Source organism: Cervus elaphus, chromosome 10 (assembly GCF_910594005.1).
Source record: "Cervus elaphus chromosome 10, mCerEla1.1, whole genome shotgun sequence".
Classification (NCBI taxonomy): Eukaryota; Metazoa; Chordata; class Mammalia; order Artiodactyla; family Cervidae; genus Cervus; species Cervus elaphus.
The window spans coordinates 16,034,446-16,053,220 of NC_057824.1; the positions used below are offsets into that span (position 1 = coordinate 16,034,446).

Here is an 18,775-nt window from a genome sequence, read left to right on the forward strand (position 1 = left end):
ACTCCCACCTGCACTGCGTAACGTGGCTCCAGACGGCTCAAAGATCACCACCTGTTTTCCATTCCAGACAGCAACAGCATCCTACGAAGAGCCACGGAAATGAAAATGCAACTGGTCATCGGGGCCTCACTGTCCCCAGTGACCCTAACAACTCTACATCGACGACCCTGCCCCCCACCCACAGGTCACCCTAGCAGTGACCTTGGTGGCGAACACTCCGCTGACGTGCATGTCTGTGCGCAGGCTGTGGGTCACCCCCGTGGACAGGAAAGACACGCTGAGGAGGCTTGGCGAGACCTGCACGGCGGCCACCTGCTGGTGGAAGTGGGACGACATGGCCTGCTCGCGGAGGATGAGCACCGAGCTGATGCTGTTCACGGCCAGGAGGCTCTTCCTGGAGCCCCACTTGGTTTCCACAAGGAGAGACACCACCGAGGTGTGAACAGAAAGGAGAGGTGCAGTCAGGGCAATGTCACAGGTATGAAGATTCATAAACAGTCTCCAAGCACTGCTGCTTCTTCTGATTTAAAGTGAAAGTGAAGTCGCTCAGTCATGTCCGACTCTTTGTGACCCCATGAACTGTAGCCTACCAGGTTCCTCCGTCCATGGGATTTTCCAGCCAAGAATACTGGGGTGGGTTGCCATTTCCTTCTCCAAAATTGCTCTAAGATATCCCTAAACTATTTACCATGTAAGTTTCATTTCCTGATTAGATTAATTAAACTTCATCTTTAAAAGTTCAGGGAGCTCCCTGAGGGTCCAGTGGGCAGGACACTGCCCTCTCCTGGTCGGGGAGCTAAGATGCTGTATGCTGCAGGCCCGTATCACACAGAGCAGAGCTGAGAGGCCAGGCCCCAGGATGGCAGGCGAGGAGCCCCGAGGACACAGCAGGCCTAACTGGTGAGAATTGTGAGAACACAAATGCCCATTTCTCTTGGAATTGGGCACAGAGTTAAATGGAGAAAGACAGACTGAAGAAAATTTACCGAGTTTAGAGAGAAGAGCAGAGTCTGTGGCAGGTGAGCCTGGTGGGCAGGTTTGGCCAAGATGCCCGGGGAGGGGCAGCCGCCAGCGTCTCTCACCGCTCAGCTCCACACACAGGCCAGCTCCAGGTGGGTGTGGGGAGGCTCTATCTTGGGAATGGAGCCTGACCACACGGACCAGGCCTTCGCCCCAGCTTGCTTCTCGCGGGGAGGCAGTCCTGGACCAGAGGCTCCAGTGCCAAAAGCCGCTGTCCCCAAGGGCAGGCTCTGGAGCGCAAGCTCCCAACACAAGCAGCTCTATCTAAAACAGAGCATGGGCAAGAGAGCAGCACCCGGAGAGCGGTGGAGGTCTGGAGCATCAGGAGAAGGCTGGGGCAGGCGTTCCCCGCGGCTTAGCGGTGAGGACTTGGCACTCTCACTGCCAGGGCCGGGCTTCAACCCCTGGTCGGGGAAATAAGATCTCACAAGCCGAGGGGCATGGCCAAAATAACATAAGCGAAGAAAAACAGATGATGGTAGAGATAAAAGGATGGGTAGGTAGGTAAAATAGATAAATATAGACTACCACAGACCCATAACCGCTTATCTGACTTCTGACCCAACAGGCCTTTATAAATATTTTATTGTTGCTATTTTTTAATCTTAAGTTGAACAATTGACAAAAATAGGTTCAGAGCCAATTACTGCTTCCACTTATGCAGAAAGTGAGGGCCCCCAGCACCCCATAGGGTGTACCTTTATCTGCATGATGTTTCCTTCCAGCTCAGTGGGGGTCTGAAGGGTCCACTTTTCTTTGCCCTCGGCCCCGTGGCCATTCAGGAGGCCTGGCACTTTTCTCCACATGGCTACTCGCCCCTTGTCAGTACCTGCTGCCAGGAGACCTACATGTAAAAAGAGAGCTCACCTTAGCTGAGTCGGAAAGGGATAAAATGGCAGCAGGCTCCCTCCTCTGACCTCCCTCCCAGACGTATCAGCCCGCCCAGTGGCTCTGCAGCCACTTACCCGGCTGCTCCTCTTTGCAGGAGCTCACTGCCGTGGCGACAGTGCGTGTACACACGCATGAGTGTGTGTGTGGGAGGGGCCACACAGGACTTGGCACTCGGTGGGCACAGAGGTGCTGCTCCCATGCATCTCCGATTCCACTGTGTATGTGTGCACGGGTGCACACGTGTGTACACATACGAACATGTATATTAATACACGCACACATATAACGTTCCTCATGCTCTCTCCTGAGGTTTCAGGAGGAACAGACACCCATTCCCGCAGCTGGATGGTCACATTCCCGACCTCTCTTGCTTGTCACAGCACCCGCCTCTCTCTTGCTCTGGGCTGACCATCCTCGAGTGGCTGGTTCTGAGAAGAGTCCCTGACGCCAGAAGTCTCACCTTTAACTTTACAGTAAGAAACACAATTTATATTCTCTCCTTTTTCAAAACCAAACTTCTCCTCTGGACTCAGGACGTAGCTCTCCCCTCGTTCTAAATCCCAGAATCTACAAGGCAAGCAGGAAAGCCTGTGTTAGTGTGTTTCCCTCAGCTCCGAGGGTCTTGTTCAACTTGCGGACTAAACTTTAAAAATCAGGAAAAAGACACAGCCCTTCAGACTCTGCAAAAAAATATTTCTCATCATCACGCTGTCTGTTAGGCCTTGTTCATGACCAAAGGGAGATGCTGCCAATGCAGAGGGTCCCTGTGGGACACCAAGTCAGGAGCTCCGAGCACCCGAGCCTGGGAGACCCCTGATGTCACGTGGACTTGATGCACCAAGAGGCTGCGACATGGGTTTCCACACACACAGGGGCAGGGGCAGAAAGGCAGGGGACGGCAGGACACCATGGGGCGGGCGTTGGGGCTCTGACTGTCTTGCTCATCCACCTCGGGGCTGGTTACACAGACACGTCCAGCTGGTGACAATTTGCCATCATTCGTGTGCTGGTCTCTGTGTACGTTAGGCTCCAGTACGGAGCCGACTCACAGGAGTGCTGGGGACAGACTTCTCCCTCCAACCCCACAGGGTCGGCTCTCACCTGAGCGCCGTCTCCCCGATGGCGGTCACGAGCAGGCTGCTGTCGATCAGTGTGATGTCAGCCCGGTGGCCCGTCTTCCCACTCAGCTTCACCTGCACAATAACAGCCACCTGAGAGGAGGTGTCGCCCGTGTGGAGGCTGTGTCACTGGTCAGGGGCTGGACTCTGTTGGCAGCGACTCCACGGAGACTGCCCATGCAGAGGAAGCGCAAGTGGCCCCAGCCTTTCAGGCCAGAGCAGTTAATGGGGCCTCTCATGGGGGAGGCACCCTCACACCCACGCGCGGAGCCAGTGAGGGGCCACGGGGTGATTTGAACCCAGGTCTACGGACTCAGTGACCACATTTCAGCTGCTGTGGAGACAGAGGTGCATGAGAGCCCTGAACACACTGACTTTCTGCGTCCACCAGTCCACGTCCGGGGAGGGTCCCTGAGAACCTGGAATCCGTGGGTGGAACCGAGAAGCCACAGGAGGGCGGCAAGCGGTCCCCAGGGAGCTGTACATGCTGCCTGACCACACCCCAGGCTCTGGGCGTCCTCCTGCGGGCAAGCCCCTGGGTCAGGGGTGGGGTACCCACAGGGATGGTGGGGCGTCCAGAGTTGCAACCGTCACATGTGTGGGCCAGCCGTGGTGGGAACACTGGTGACAACCCCTAAGGTCTGCACATGGCCAGGCATCCCCACCACAGACTCCCCGCCTTCTGATGCTCACCGCCCCTTCCCCCAAAGTCTCCCCCACCTGTGACTGCAATGGTCTACAACAAATAAGGCACCAAAGCTCTGGTGACCCTGCAACATGGACTCCTCAACCAAGACGAAGCGGGGGTGAGGCAGGCCAGAGGGCGCCCCTGCGGTGGCCCCACGCACCTTCATCACCTCCTCGGCCGTGCCCTCGGGCGTCACTGTGAACAAGCAGAGCAGCAGGCTGTCCGTCACCGCCACCAGCGCCCCCCTCTGCTCCAGGTAGAACAGCGTCTGGATGGAGCTGTCTGTGGACGCTACCTGGGCCGTCCTGCCTTTCTCGTCCACGTGGTGCACGGTCCCTGTGAAAGAGCCATGGGTCCATGGAAGCTGGGTGCTCCCGTGGCCATTCTACCTGCTTAAGGACACTTTCAACATAAGCATCTTCATCACAATCATTTACAAATAAGCCATTTTAAAAACCACTGGCAGACTTCCCCGGTGGTCCAGTGCTTAAGTCTCCATGCTCCCAAAGCAGGGGGCCTGGGTTCGATAGCTGGTCAGGGAACTAGATCCCACATGCCGCAACTAAAGATCCAAGGCAATAAAATAAAATAAATTAATTAAAAACAGAACACTGGCCTGTAGCTGCTACACCTGCTGTCTTGTGCATCAGTCCAGCCTGGGCTCCTGCCCCTGCCATCCCCTCCACCACTGTCCGGCTCTCAGTGACCGCCCTCCTGATGCACAGCCTCCACGCTCCGGTCATGTCTGTCTGCCTCAGCCACGACCTTCCCTGGGGCCTCGACCCAGGCCCTCCGTCCCAGGTCCCGGGTATCACAGCCTGCCCCTCTTCCCCTCCCCGGGCCCCTCCCAGTCTGGATCCCTCGCCTTGGCCCTGAGCTGCCTCCTGGTTCTGCTTTCAGGCGAGCTCTCGGGTGGGTTCATTCTGCTGCTCTCAGGAGCCCCTCACCCTCAGGCCCCCTCCCATCTCACTCCCAGAAATGAGCACCTGCTCCACAGACACGTGCAGCGGGCTGGGTGTGCTTGTTCACGTGAGCTCTGCCCATTGGGTGCAGGAGGCGGGGACTGCGTGTTCCAGGCCGTGCCTGGGAGCTGAGGCACAGGGACGGTGGTGCCCAGCGGCACAGAGCCTGGCCCACAGTGCCCAGCACCAGCGTCGCCCTCCGCCTCAGGGCTGCGCCCCGGTCCCTCCAGCTGCCCTCCTGCAGCTCCGCCCCTCACCCCAACACGCCAGAGTCTCTACCTTTAAGACGACCAGCACCCGGCCCCTGCCCGCAATCACCCGTCACGGTCAAGGTGCCTGGCCACGCGCGTCCCAGACCCCATCACCCCGCGCAGCCCCACCTCCTGGGCCCCTTTCCCGCAGCAGACACGACCTGTGAACGTCCCTTGAGAGGACGAGACCCTCACGCTGCGTTGCTGCTGCTGCCTGCCTCCCGGTGTGCCGAGGAGGAGCCGTGTTACAGCCGACAGCACGGCCCAGCCCCCAGAGCTGCCAGTGGCCACGGCCAGCAAAGCCCGTCCAGTGCCCCAGTCACGGCCCCAGAGCTGAGTCTGGACGCGGGCACGGAGACCACGCAGGCACCCTGGCAGCGACTCGTCTGGGCCCGCACACCAGAGAGCTTTTTCCTGAAAAACCTTCCAACGCATAGAAAAGCTGTTTGTCTCCATCGGGGCCAGGGGAAGCCACGCTTTGGGCCCAGGATAACCCCGGCACGGGCAGACCAAGGCGTCTGTCTGGGAGGGGCGCATGGCCTGCGGCTTTACACAGACACTCTGTATGCTTGCTGGTGACCGCCAGACGCCCCAAGATGCTGCGGTGTCCCCAACCCCAGCATGCGTCTCACCGTCCGTCAGGCTGACGAAGAACGAGAGGCCCTCCTGAGACCCCATCTTCAGGATGCTCCCAAAGCCGCTCTTCCTCCAGTTAAACATGTCCAGGGCCTTCTCGTCCCCGCTCACTGCCGCCCTGGCCAGCTGAACCAGGTCCCTGAAAGCAGACGGGACGGGGAGCTCCTTGTGGCCCCCTGGGTGCAGGCGGGGTGACCACAGACGAGACCCTGACCGCCCCCACCTCCCATGCGGTACTCACTCGCCGGGCGGGGGCAGCAGGAAGATGCAGTGGGTGAGGGGCTGCCCGTACTCGAGCCGCAGCAGCGGCATCCCCTGCACGCGGCCCCGCTGGTCCAGCCTCCACAGGAGCAGGACGCCGAGCTGCAAACCCAAGGTCACATCCTCAGCGCACGGAGGTGACAGCACACCCCGGAGCGTGGGCTCACTGCCTTTCTAATCAAAACTGTAGCAGGATGACACGAGCACCGTGAAAAACCCAACAATCCACAGGCTCCATGAGGAGCCAGAAGCTTCTCTGTGCCCTCTCCCGCCTTCAGTCCCTCGAGATCACAAGTGTCACGTGTTCAGTTTCAAAAAACAAACCTTTGCTTTGAGGACAGACTCAGATTCAAGGGAAGGTGGCAAAGGCAGTTGGGAGAAGCCCCAGCTGCGCCCCGGTTGCTCCCATCACCGGGGAGCGCGCCACTAGCGGCAACCTGGGCTTCACGCCGTCCCGGGGCCGCATCCTCACACGCGGGGGGCCACACCTCCTTGGGCTCCTGCTTCAGACACCTGCCCGGTGTGAGGAAGCCTGGCCAGGGGCTCCAGAATGTGCCCCCCGGAGGGATGTGTCTGATGTTTTCCTCCTTGATGACGGGGTGGCAGGTTTGAGAGGGACACCAGAGGGAAAGTGCTGTTGTTGGCAAGTCAGATCGGGGTCGGGCCCTTGACGTGACCTCCCTCACTGGGCCCTCCTGCTTTGAAGGAATTCGCTGGGTGTGGCCCACACGTAGGAGGGGAGAGACGTCTCACCTCTAGGTCATCTGGAGATGTGTCCCGTCTCGCCAGCATTTACTGATTTAAGTCATAGAGTCCCATCATCTGGACCCACGGATGTCTAGCTTCCGCTCATGGTTATAACCCAGTATTGCTTCGTGTAGACACCACAGCTCCGGCCGCTGGGCGCCCTTCCCTCGGCCTCCCCTGTCCGTTTCACGCGGCCGTCGCTGTAGGTGTGTGAGCCCCTCCTCGCATCCTGGCCGACAGACCCTCTGGGCTCACGGTCCTGCCCCAGCCCAGGACCAGCTGCTTCTCCTAGGAGCCCTAGTTCCTTTTACTGGCAGAGACCAGCCAAGACCTGGGTGCCAGGTGTGCTGTACATCAGAGCCTCAGGGTCTCAGATTCACAGTCCAGGCAAGTGCCAGAGAAGTTCAGGCTGGGAGAGACCGTTTGGCCTGGGAGCAACGGTCCACGAGGGCTTCTGGCTGCGAACGAGCCTGGCTGTGCGGAACGGCGCCGCTGCCATCACAGCAGGGCAGCTGCGCTTCGCAGCCCAAGCCATCCTGAAGCCGCGTCTCCTGCTCCAGGTCAGCGGGCATTTTAGCAGACAGCGAGGCCATCTTCTCTCCCTTCATTCAAGTCGCTTTCATTCCAATATCCCCAAAATTGGATAACATCACTTAAGTGTACATGAAAAGAGGATCTTCAAATAAGTGGGCCTTATAAAGCAACCTGTACAGTGGATCTCTAAGAAAAGCATGTTAAGAGTGGACATAGTATGTAACCTGAGTGTACATATAATCTAAATCATGTATCATTAGTCTGATTCTTCTATTTTTTTTAAAAAATCCACTTTTGTCTGTGCTGGGTCTCAGTTGCTGAGTGCAGACTGTCTCTAGTTGCGGCGAGGGGGGCGACTCTCTAGTTACAGTGGGTGGGCTTCTCCTTGCGGGAGCTTTTCTTACTGCGGAGCACAGGCTCTAGGGCCGGTGGGCTTCAGGAGCCACGGCTCCCGGGCTCGAGAGCACACGCTCAGCAGTCGTGGCGTGTGGGCTTCGTTGCCCCACACGTGCCACATCTTCCCAGACTAGGGATCAAACCCGTGTCCCCCGCATAGCAAGGCGGATTCTTCGCCATTGGACGACCAGGGAAGGCCAAACAGATTCTTCTTGACTTTGCCAGCTTTATAAAGACAATAATAAAAGCACTCTTGGTTTCTTTGTGTTTAGAAATTACTTTTAAAATGCCCTGCGAGTGCAGCCGGGCAGCACTTTTTTCTTTTCTGGCCCCGCTGCGCCGGTCGTGGGATCCTAGTTCCTGGACCAGGGATGGAACCCAGGCCCTACCAGGGAGACTGCTGAGCCCTGACCACTGCACCACCAGGGAATTCCCACCCAGCACTTAGTTTTTAACACAGTAACTGACTATTTTACCAGCACACGCAAGCGTCGAGCTGACGACCCCTCTGGCTCCTGAGCGGCCATGCACACTGCACGTCCAGGCCCCGACAGCTGCTCTGGGGACATGTCTGGGGCCCAGGCCCTGGAGTGGTGAGTTCAGCTCAGAGGCCTGCAGACCCCCATTCTGACAGGAGGACAGACGCACCACGGGGGGTGGGGGGAGGCCATGGGAGGCCCTCTGTTGTCTCCAGGAACCAGGAAGACACAACTGCCAAGCGGAAGACAGCACAGCAGATGCCTCTGGGCCCCCACCACTCCTGCGGGCCACTCTCTAAGTGGAGAGCAGCTGCCATTCGTCCCAAGTCAATGCATGCAGACCTCCTCAGCACCTGCCCTCCAGTTCGGCTCCCACCCCTGTAGACGAGGGACGCTCTGAGGCTCCCAGACTGGGCTTTTTTGCTGCATCTGGTGAGTCTCAGGGTAACCAAACCAGGCCTCTGGTAGAAGAGTGGAGAAGACCCTCGGCCAAGCCCGGGGAGCCGGCGTCTTAGGGGTCGCTGTTCTCAGTGTGTCTGTTCACTTGTTAGTATATCTCTTCCTGTCGGAGTCCAGTATTAAATTGGGACACAACTGCAGATCTTCTGAGACAAGGACCAGGTATTTTTGTTCTGAAATCCTTTAACTTCAGAACTCGGTCAGCGGTGACCCGGGCTCTGGGTCGCGCTCGAGTCATCTGCTTTGTCAGTTGTTTCTCCTTTCTTCAAGATGCAAATGGTGATGTTCAAGGACCCTGACTGCTTTTATCCCCATGGGGGGTTTTCAGGGCAGGGAGGTGGGGAAGGGGTAGGAGTCCACAGGAGAAGGAGCCTGGGGTGGGGCAATGTCACCAGGTGTGAATCGAACAGAAAAATAAGAAAGGTCTGGAAAAAAGGAACAAGTAGAACAGGGAAGAAGCGGTATGAGCAGAAAGCAAGTATAAATGGCTTTCTAGGTAACATTCACCCTCAGGAGGAAGAGAAATGCACGCAAACTGAAACACAACTGAGACAGCACTTCTCCCACAAGATCCTGAGTTGGTCACAACACACGCGTGGGTTGGTGTGAGCCGGTCAGGCCCCACAGAGGGAGCTCTGGGCACAGCGATCCAACCACAAGGGCACGCCCCGGGTCCCACCTTCCTCCAGGACTTTCTCTAAAAGTTCGCATGTGCGGAAGGACAAAAGCATGAGGACAGCTGTCATGTCACCTTCCAATAAAGAACTGAAGACTGCTTTTCCACAGAGGCTGCAAAGGCAAACGGTAACAGGTTCATGGAACAAAAGGCAGGTCTAAAGAGAGTGAGGAGGCTCGCTGTGCGCCGCTGTGGAGAGTGGAAGACCCGGCTTCTGATGAAAAGCCTGAGCACAGCAGTGTGTGCCGGGTGCTGCTGCTCATGCGACAAGGATCCAGGAAAACAGGGAGGGGACGGTGTGACCTGTGTGAAGACGCACACAGTGGTCGGGAGATAGCCACATGGATCTGAACCATGGGACTTGCTACAGTTACGAGCTGGACCCCTCAAAACGCTGATGTCATCAAAGACCAAACGAGAGACAGAGAGAGACGGAAGAAGAGAGCAGGGACCAGCTACGATGGAAGGAGATGAAAGAAGAAAGACGGCAGAGTGCGTGCTGGGCGGCCCCAGGTGAGGACGAGCTACCGGGATGGCAGAAGGAGCCGCCACGCTGACCACAGCGGGGAGCGGGCGGGCCTCGCCCTCCTGTGCAACAGCATACTTGGTTACGCGCAGAGGAGACGGATGCCAAGGCATCGAGGGGTGAAGTGTGATGTCTGTGACAAACTCCCCAACATGCAGGGGGAATACAGACACCCAGAGAGCTGATGTGTCGAAATGTTAACAGCTACTGAACTCACAGTGAGGGCACAAGGGTATTCCTTGTATTGCTCCTTCCTCTAACGTCTGTGATTTTTCAAAACTGGAAGCTGGGGAGAGAACGCACTGCATGCTCCTGTGTGTTCCCGTAGGAACCCAGAGAGACATGAAGGAGCCGCAGGTGCCAGGGGTGGGGTGTGGTGAGGAGAGTGTTCGCAGTGTATACCTTTTAGCATTTTTTGAGCTTTGAAACATGCAAACATATTACCTTGAAAGTACAAAAGAAACAAATACATCGTACACTTTCTACTGTCCCTTTTGAAGCAAACAGGTCTAGACCAAGTCTCTCAGCCTGGGCACTGCGACGTCTCTGGCTGGTGATTCTCTGTGATGGGGTCTGCCTTGAGCACTGGCGGAGGCTGAGCAGTAACTCTGGCCTCCACTCACCGGATGACAGCAGAAAGCACCCCCTCCCTTATGACGAGGAACAATCTCTCCAGTGTCCCCTGGGGCCACGTCGACCTGCTTAGGAGGCCCCAGGCAAGATGATGGGGACCAGGGACTCCTGGGCAGCGAAGCAGTGTGCTCAGAGGGCACACTGGGGTTCGGGGTACCTGAGGCACCACCCCATCTGTGTGACTGTAGTTATCTAGAGATGCTCATTTACAAAATTTCACACTTCTGCCACAGAGTGAGAAGGTAGAATAACACTTTCAAATCTTGCTCCCAACATAAAACACAACCTGCCGTGATAGCTGACAAGGTCAGCGGAGCCCAGCAACCACGCATCGCTGACAACCTGGCCCCTGAGAGCCTCCCTCGTCCCTGAGAGCACACACAGGCGAGGCTGAGACCCCGAGTGGGCCGCCACGCATCTGCTCACCCTGTCCCCCGACACCAGGCAGTTCCCGTTGGGGCTCCAGGCGAGGATGGCAATGTCGGCCGTGTGGTTGGCGGGGACCGCATGCTGCTCCTTGTCCTGCTTGTTAAACATGACCACTTCTCCAGACTCCCAGCCAATAGCCAGGATCAGCCGCGTCGGGTGCCAGCACAGGGAGGTGACCCGGAACGACCTCTCGACGTGCGTGTCTGGCACGCGCTCGCCCTGCGACACACGAGGTAAAGCCCTTGTTACGGCGAACGGCGGTGACTATGTATTTCTGCCTCATCAGTGGAATGACATCAGGTAGAGGGTACAACAAGCTGCTTATTAAGGAACAGTTTAATTATCATAGAAACACCCATCTTGCCTCAGCTGAACTATGACAGCACAAGGGAAACATTTAACCAACCCCACAAGCCAGCTTATCAATAAAACTTTATTTACAAAAGCAAGTGGTGGGCCAGTGGGTGAGGTGTGTTGACCCAAGGTTCGCAAAGTGTGGCTGGGCGACCCTGAGAACCTCTTTGAGGTCAGAGGCATTTTCAGAAGGACACTAGGGTGTGGCCTGCCCTGTTAACTCGCATTCTCTCACAGGTGAACGGTGGGGTTTCCCAGAAGCTTTGCGATAGGTGATGATGTCATTGCTGTGAGAGTTAATAAGGTGTGTGCTTTTACATTCTCGTGTTCTCTAGAGCTTTCAAAGGCAGCAGGTTAAAAGTATAAATGTGTGTTTCAGAGATTAACTCAGTTTGTTCTACTGGGCTCTTCCTACCAATCTCCAGTTATACCCGCTACATCTGTGACCTTATCATCGAATAAATCATAATTTTGAAATCCTACAGTTTTCCTTGTGCCAATTAGAAACACACGAAGCACACTTCTTTGTTTTGTAATAGTGTATTTTAAATTTTCTAAATTTTCAAGTTTTATCTGGGGAATTCCTTGGCGGTCCAGTGGCTGGATGGCAGGCCTGTGAGTCATCCCCTGAAAGATGGTAACATAGCCTCAGGAGGAGGAGGAGATGGAGGGAGAGGAGGCCGGTTGGGGAAGGGGGAGGCTGGGCGCAGCAGGCTGGGTGAGGAAGCCCCTGAAAGATGGTAACGTAGCCTCAGAAGGAGGAGGAGATGGAGGGAGAGGAGGCCGGTTGGGGAAGGGGGAGGCTGGGTGCAGCGGGCTGGGTGAGGAAGCCCCTCGGGTGTGCTGTCTGGAGGATGCCACAGGAGGGTGCCACGTGTGCAGAGGGGATAGCGGGTGCGGACCCAAAGCACGAGAGGCAGATTTCAGGGGAGGGTGGGGCAAGGGGCAGGAAAGGAAATCCATATTTCTTGGTGAAGTAGGAGTTTCTAGAAAGCTCCGGTTATGGAGTTGTGTGGCCCCAAAAGATACGCTGATTCCTAAACCCCTGGTTCTTGTGACATGACCTCATATGAAACCAGGGTCTTTGCAGATGACCAAGCTCAGACGAGGTCATCAGAGTGGACCCTGGTCCCGTATGACTGGTATCCTTGTACGAGGAGGAAAGAGACCCTGCCACAGCCGGGGGATGCTGAAGACTGCAGGCTGCACTGAAGCTAATGAGAAGCAGGGCACACGCCCTCCATTTGAGCCTTCAGAGAGGGCAGGGCCCTGCCAGCCCGGTGCTGGAGATTTCTGGCCCCATAACTTTGAGAGAATAAACTTCTGTTATTTTAAGCCACCCAATTAGTGGTAATTTGTTATGGCCACTCCAGGAAACGAGCAGTTTCAAAGGCTGATGTGACCCAGCAAGGCTGGCGCGGTGGAGACAGACAGCCCTGGTGATGACCGTGAACTGACGGTGGATTCTGTCTCAAGCATCCCTAACTGTGTACCCAAAACTAAATAATAAGGGTAAAAGAATTATTTACATAACAAGGCTTTTACAGTGTTGGGAATTTGGACCTCCGTGAGAAACACATACACACGAGAACAAAAGAACAAGACAAGTGCCAGATCGTCTGACTGCAGCCAGAGTGCTGCTTTCCGCACTCACTTGCTCCAGATACATATCCACGCTGCCTCCTGAGGTTGTGCTAACAGAAGCAACCGCCAACAGTGGGTGGACAGGGTGCCAGCCAATGTGGGAGGGAGACCCGACTGTGTCTGGGGCTTCTATGCGGTGGTCAAAGTAGAGGGCCATGACGGAACGCAGGCCTGCTCAGCGCCAAAACCTGCTGGGGAAAAAACAAGTCCTGTTGGTTTTGAATAAAACTCCTACATATGGAATTAGAAAAGAGAGGTAACATAAACCCACGATCATGACATCAGGTAACTTATCAACACCCCTTGAGACAGATGCACGCAATTTATGTGGAAAAGATCTCTAATGGGGGAAACACACAATTAGAAGCAAGGGATTAGGCTGGGGTGTGACGGAAAAGAATAACACACATTGCCATCAAAACAGTAAAGAAAAGAAGCCTGCAGACTAGACCACACGTGTCATCCTTGATCATTTTTATTCTAATCATAACAAGGACAATTTATATTTTTACAGTTCCCCTTTAAGCAATATTTTCAAACAAGAAACCAAAAAAAGCAAACTGCTGCACAAAAGAGAAATGTGCAGAAAAACCTAACACCCAGTTTCTGACAGAAAACCAAGGTGGTCCCTGATGTCCTCTTGAGGTGGCAGGAGCCAAAGGATTCATCTGTCAGGGAGTGGAGGAAGCAAGGCCACAGGGCAACTGGGGAAAAGATAAGCTTGATCAGCTACCTAACATCTCTTTCTCTTTCCTTCCTTAAGAGGTGTGCATGTTGTTCCTGTGTGGGAGGGGCAGGAGCGTGAATGGAATGACCGTCTGACTGCCACCCATTTGTTCACATCCTAGAGTCAGTCTGGGGAAGCGAACTAGCCCAGAAAAGTCTCTTTGAGGTGGCTGCTATCACTTGAAATTATTCAACTTCATCCCCATCAGGATGGCTGTTGTCAAAAAAACAGAAAGTAAAAAGTGTTGATGAGGCACCTGGAAGCCTTGTGCACTGCTGGTGGGAGTGTAACATGGTGCAGATGCTGTGGAGAGCAGTCTGGGGGCGTCCCTCAGGATCACACACAGGATCACCACATTATCCAGCAATTCAGCTCTGGACACATACCCACAAGAACTGAAAGCAGGGATATGAACAGATCCTTGAACACAGTATTCATAGCAGCATTATTCATAGTGAAAAGGTGGAAACAACGCAAATGCCTATCCACAAATGAATGGATAAACAAGATGTGGTATATCCATACAATGGAGTATCATGCAGCCTTACAATGGGATGAAGTTCTGGCACGTGTTACAGCATGGATGAACCTAGAAGTGAAATAAATCAGACTCAAAAGAACAAATACTGCATTATTCACTTATATGAGGTACTTAAGAGTCACCAAATTCAATGCCTCCGCCTTCCAATGCAGGCGGTGTGGGAGCTAAGGTCACACATACATCATGACCAAGAAATCAAAATGTAAAAACGGAAGCAATTCTGTAACAAATTCAATAAAGACTTTAAAAATGGTCCACATCAAAAAAATCCTTAAAAAAGGAAAAAGAAAGTAGACTGGTGGTTGCCAGGGCCTGCTATAGGCGGTGATGGGCAATTAGTGTTTATTATATTTAAGGTTTCAGTTTGGAAAGATTGGTGGCGATGATCACACAACAGTGTGAAGGTACTGTTGTCATCGAACTATATACTTATAAATGGTTAAAACAGTAAATCTTAAGTATATTTAACCACAACAGAAAAACTGCAAAAAAAAGTTATCCAGCACCTACAAAATTCCATCACTGGAGAAGGGAACAGGCTACGCCATTTGCTTTGAGCAATACAACAGTTGCATCAGAGAAAGCCATGCAGGCTCATTTTGGGTTCAGAGAGGGAGACCCTGTTCTTCCAGAAGCTGGAAGGCAGGAGGGTACAAATGAACAGTCACATTTCAAATGTTTATCTTTCTTTTATGGAAATATACCCTGACCACTAAACTCACCACCACAAGCTGGTGGTGAGTTTAATGGGTGCTGGAGAGTACCCATTCAGGCTCCTGATAGATGGCTGGGCACTGGCCAGAGGAGTGGGGGGATGGGAGACTGGGGTCTGTGGGGGTAGGATCTGTGGCCAGCTGCACACACTCCACTTAGGGGACACGTGCACTGGTCCAGGGCTCTAGATTTCTTGAGTAAAGACTTCATGCAATCGTTCACACAGAGCCACAATGAGACACACTGGGTTAAAACTGGGCAGCTTAATGCAGCAAGGAAGCCTTTCACAGTGAGTTCTAACGTGTTGCAGCCCACCAAGGGTCTAAATTCTTGGCTACAGGAAATTCTTACTCATGTTTAACAAGTTTACTCTCCGAAAATATGCCTTGGAAAAATGAGTAACATATCAATCTTCTTGTAATGACGGAAAAAGAATTATAAAAGCACTTGGAAAAGTTAAACCTGATTTTCTCTATCTTTTATTTCAAACATCACTTTGTAAGGAGCAAGTATGCTAGAAGATCTTTAAGTTACTTCCTTCCCGCTGGGGCTCTCCCAGAGGCTCTCCCCATCACAAGCCTGCACTGGGTACTCAGGACGCCTCTTTCCACCAGGTTGTCCTGTGCTTCTGCCCAGTGTCATCAGAGAGCCCTGTATTCTCCATTTAGACTGTCTGTGTCTGACTGACCACTCTCCACTCCTTACCTGATAACCTGCCCCACAGAGTGAGGGGCCACCGGAGCACACCCGGCCCCAGAACACTGCCTCCGCCAAACAAGCTCCAGTACATGAATCCCTGATGGAGATACTTACTAGCGAGGAAAGAGGCTTTTGATATCTTGTTAGTTGCAGAAATTGGGGTCAGGCCAGGGTGAATGAATCCAGTTTTATATGATGAATAAATGCTACCTGGGAGAAGGCAATGGCAACCCACTCCAGTACTCTTGCCTGGCAAATCCCATGGACGGAGGAGCCTGGTAAGCTGCAGTCCATGGGGTCGCTAAGAGTCGGATACAACTGAGCGACTTCACCTTCACTTTTCACTTTCATGCATTGGAGAAGGAAATGGCAACCCACTCCAGTGTTCTTCCCTGGAGAATCCCAGGGATGGGGGAGCCTGGTGGGCTGTCGTCTTATGGGGTCGCACACGACTGAAGTGACTTAGCAGCAGCAGCAGCAAATGCTATCTGTGTACCAAGACTTGCCTGGTGGCTCAGTTGGTAAAGAATCTGCCTGCAATGCACGAGACTCGGGTTGAATCCCTGGATCTAGAAGATCCCCTAGAGAAGGGTATGGCAAGTCACTCCAGTACTCTTGCTTGGAAAAGCCCATGGACAGAGGAGACTGGCGGGCTACAGTCCATGGGGTCACAAAGAGTTAGACATGACTGAAGCAAATGAGCACACACATACACGTGTGCACTTACAAACAAAAGTTATCAAAGTAAACGTAGAAGGAGAGATGACTAACAATGAAATTGCATCCATTAATGGCATCGGTTCAGAAACAATGCATTTCCTCTCGTTACAAGAAACGCAGGATACCTCTTGAACATAGCGCCGTTTGTCAATACATAAACTTTGGAAGAAAGAAAAAAAAATTCCACTTGTTCTCACCGATTTGCTCTTTTAACCTCCAGCCGTGCAACCTCTTCACTCTTCAGGTAAGCCACCTTTGGGGGAAGAACGGCTCGTGGTACTAAGGATGACTTCAGTTGCATCAGTGCTTGGAGACGCTGGGGGAGGGAACCAGAAGGACTTTGAGGCAAGGGGGGCTGAGTGGAGCGGCGCAGTGGAGGGCACTGGAAGCCACCCCCAAAAGCCTCACTCTGAACCACTGCCCCCGGGGCCTCGTCAATGCAGGCTCATGGCTGCATCCCGTGGACCTGAAGAAACACCATCTCTGGCTCGGACCGTGAGGTCCCCCGGGCCGCAGGACTGACAGCTCCCAAGGTGGTTTTCTGAATCCTTCTGACCCGTGCCGCCGCCAGAGCTTCCGGCGCCGCCCCCTCCCCTCCAGCTCCGCTCTCCGGGCCTTGCGCCGCCACGCGGCCCTCAGTCGGACCTCGCCTCGCGCTGAGCCCTCGGACACCCGCCCCGCACCCCCAAGTCTTGGCCTGATCGGCCACCGCTCGGGCGATCGGCCCAGGCAGGATTTCTGGGCGAAGATAATCCAGGAGGCGGAGAAGAGGGTCCGGCGCGCCTCGGCGTCGCCCTTCTCCCGGGCCCAGGCTCCGGGCTCCCGGACCCGCCAGACTCCTCGAGCCGTCCCGGCCCTCGGCCTCCGGAGCCCCTCCCGGCCCTGCCTCGTCGTCGCCCTGCCCTGAGGCTCCGGGCCCCCAGACCCCCTATTCCCGGGTCCCGGGCCGGGGGCCGCACTAGCCTTGGCTGGGCTGCTGCGCCGCCGCGCGTTGCCGGGACAACGGCCGCGAGCCCAGCTCGGATACAGCCGAAACCGAGCGGGCGGACGCCGAGACCAGCCGAAGCACCCCGAGAGGCCGGAAAGAGCCGAAGACGCTCGGAAACGTTCGTGCGCAGCCGAGGGCAGGATTCCTGCCGCGGGTGGCGAGCTCCGGGGCTCTGCAGGGCAATTTCCCCCTTTCTCGATGGTTGTCTAGAATCCACAACGCTAGCTCGCAGAGGGAGCCAAAGGGACAGAATATGCCTTTCTGCCCAGAGAAGGGAAGCTGGTGTATTCTTCTGTATGTGATGGGGATACACGGTCGGTTCGCGACCCGCTTCTGTAGTTCAGTTTTTCCAACCACATAGGTCAGTCAGGAGGAAGGCAGCAGGGAGACTGGGAAAGAAAGAGAACGCCATCTTTTAAGATTCTCTCCTCTCTGGTTCATCTTATTGCTGGGTCTCTCGGACCCCAAAAGGTTTGCTAGATTCTGATTTGTCTCCAAGAGGGTGTCGTTCAAGAGTATTTCTGAGAAAAGTCAGTTGATTCAACATAGTTCCTTGAAGTTATGCGTTCAGTGCTTTGAGGGGGGAGACTTACGGACGCCATTGGAGAGAATAGCGTAGAGTAGAAAGTACGAGTTCATTTAGTTAGAAACTAATCTTTTTCCTAACCTTGGCTGCTGACTGCATTCCCTAAGGCATTAGCAACGTGCTGTCCTGCTCTGCCGGTCTGGTGGGTTAAACTAATTTTGAAAGAAAAAAAAAGCAATGTTACTAAGAAAACTTACTATAGCAAACAGCACCAAAGGTCTTTCATTTGTTAAGTATACAAGGAAGATTCTATTTAAAAAAAAAAAACATTTTCTTAAACACTAGGATTTTATTGAATAAATTTAATATGTAACATTGCGTAAATTTAAGGTGTACAAAATGTTACTTTGACCCATTTATATGTGATTAGATTCTAGAGATATTTATCAATTAGTCATAATACAATATTATTTTCTGTATCCATTATATTGTGCAAGCTTTCCAGGTGGCTCAGTGGTAAAGAATCCGCCTGCCAATGCAGGAGACAGGGGTTCGAGTCCTGGGTCAGGAAGATCCCCTGGAGGAGGAAATGGTAGCCCACTCCAGTATTCTTGCCTGGGAAATCCCATGGACAGAGGAGCCTGGCGGGCTACAGTCCACCGGGTCGCAGAAGGTTGGACACGACTGAGCACGCAGGCATTACATTGTGCATTACATACTTCTCCTTCACAAATTTGTACCCTTAAGCACCATCACTCTTATCCCTCCTCCATAAACTCTAGAATTTGAAAAACACTCCTTCATCGCCAAAACGAAGAAAAACAACCTAAGCGTCCAGCACCATCCGCAGCGCTAAAAAACTTGAAAGGCTTCACGCTCAACCCAGTAAAGGATGTGTTTTCCTGCTTCAGTCGCACTTCCACACTTTTTCGGTAAAAACCCGGTTCGCGCCGGATTCAAGACTCAGAGCTGAGGCGGCGTTTTCTTCTCACGCATCCGTCAACAGGGCTGGGGCCAATCACAGGCTAGGCTCTCACTCTATTGGCTGGCGATCCACCAATCCGGAGAGACGTATCAGTCCGCACGGCCGCGAGGCTAGCGTCACAACACTACCCGCGTCGCAGATCCGCCCTCCGCCCCCACCCAGCGTCCCTGC

General features: G+C 54.1%; 1 protein-coding gene across 6 annotated transcripts in view; it reads right to left on the reverse strand.

Moving 5' to 3' along the window:
- The window catches only part of IFT140 (intraflagellar transport 140), a 54,158-nt gene extending 37,073 nt beyond the window's left edge, over positions 1–17,085 (reverse strand). Inside the window, exons 1-12 of one of the 6 annotated variants that reach the window (XM_043915851.1) lie at positions 17,069–17,085; positions 16,303–16,421; positions 12,715–12,895; positions 10,704–10,925; positions 5,808–5,929; positions 5,563–5,705; positions 3,878–4,053; positions 3,013–3,104; positions 2,372–2,478; positions 1,719–1,864; positions 202–405; positions 9–81 (exon numbers count right to left, since the gene is read on the reverse strand). In XM_043915851.1, the coding sequence (XP_043771786.1) occupies positions 9–81; positions 202–405; positions 1,719–1,864; positions 2,372–2,478; positions 3,013–3,104; positions 3,878–4,053; positions 5,563–5,705; positions 5,808–5,929; positions 10,704–10,925; positions 12,715–12,861 (1,432 nt within the window). In that variant the 5' untranslated portion in view covers positions 12,862–12,895; positions 16,303–16,421; positions 17,069–17,085. Of the gene's footprint in view, positions 1–8; positions 82–201; positions 406–1,718; positions 1,865–2,371; positions 2,479–3,012; positions 3,105–3,877; positions 4,054–5,562; positions 5,706–5,807; positions 5,930–10,703; positions 10,926–12,714; positions 12,896–16,302; positions 17,036–17,068 lie in introns of those variants that run through there. The other 5 variants (XM_043915850.1, XM_043915852.1, XM_043915849.1 and 2 more) reach the window with 5 other exon arrangements.
- Positions 17,086–18,775: the final 1,690 nt, after the last annotated feature.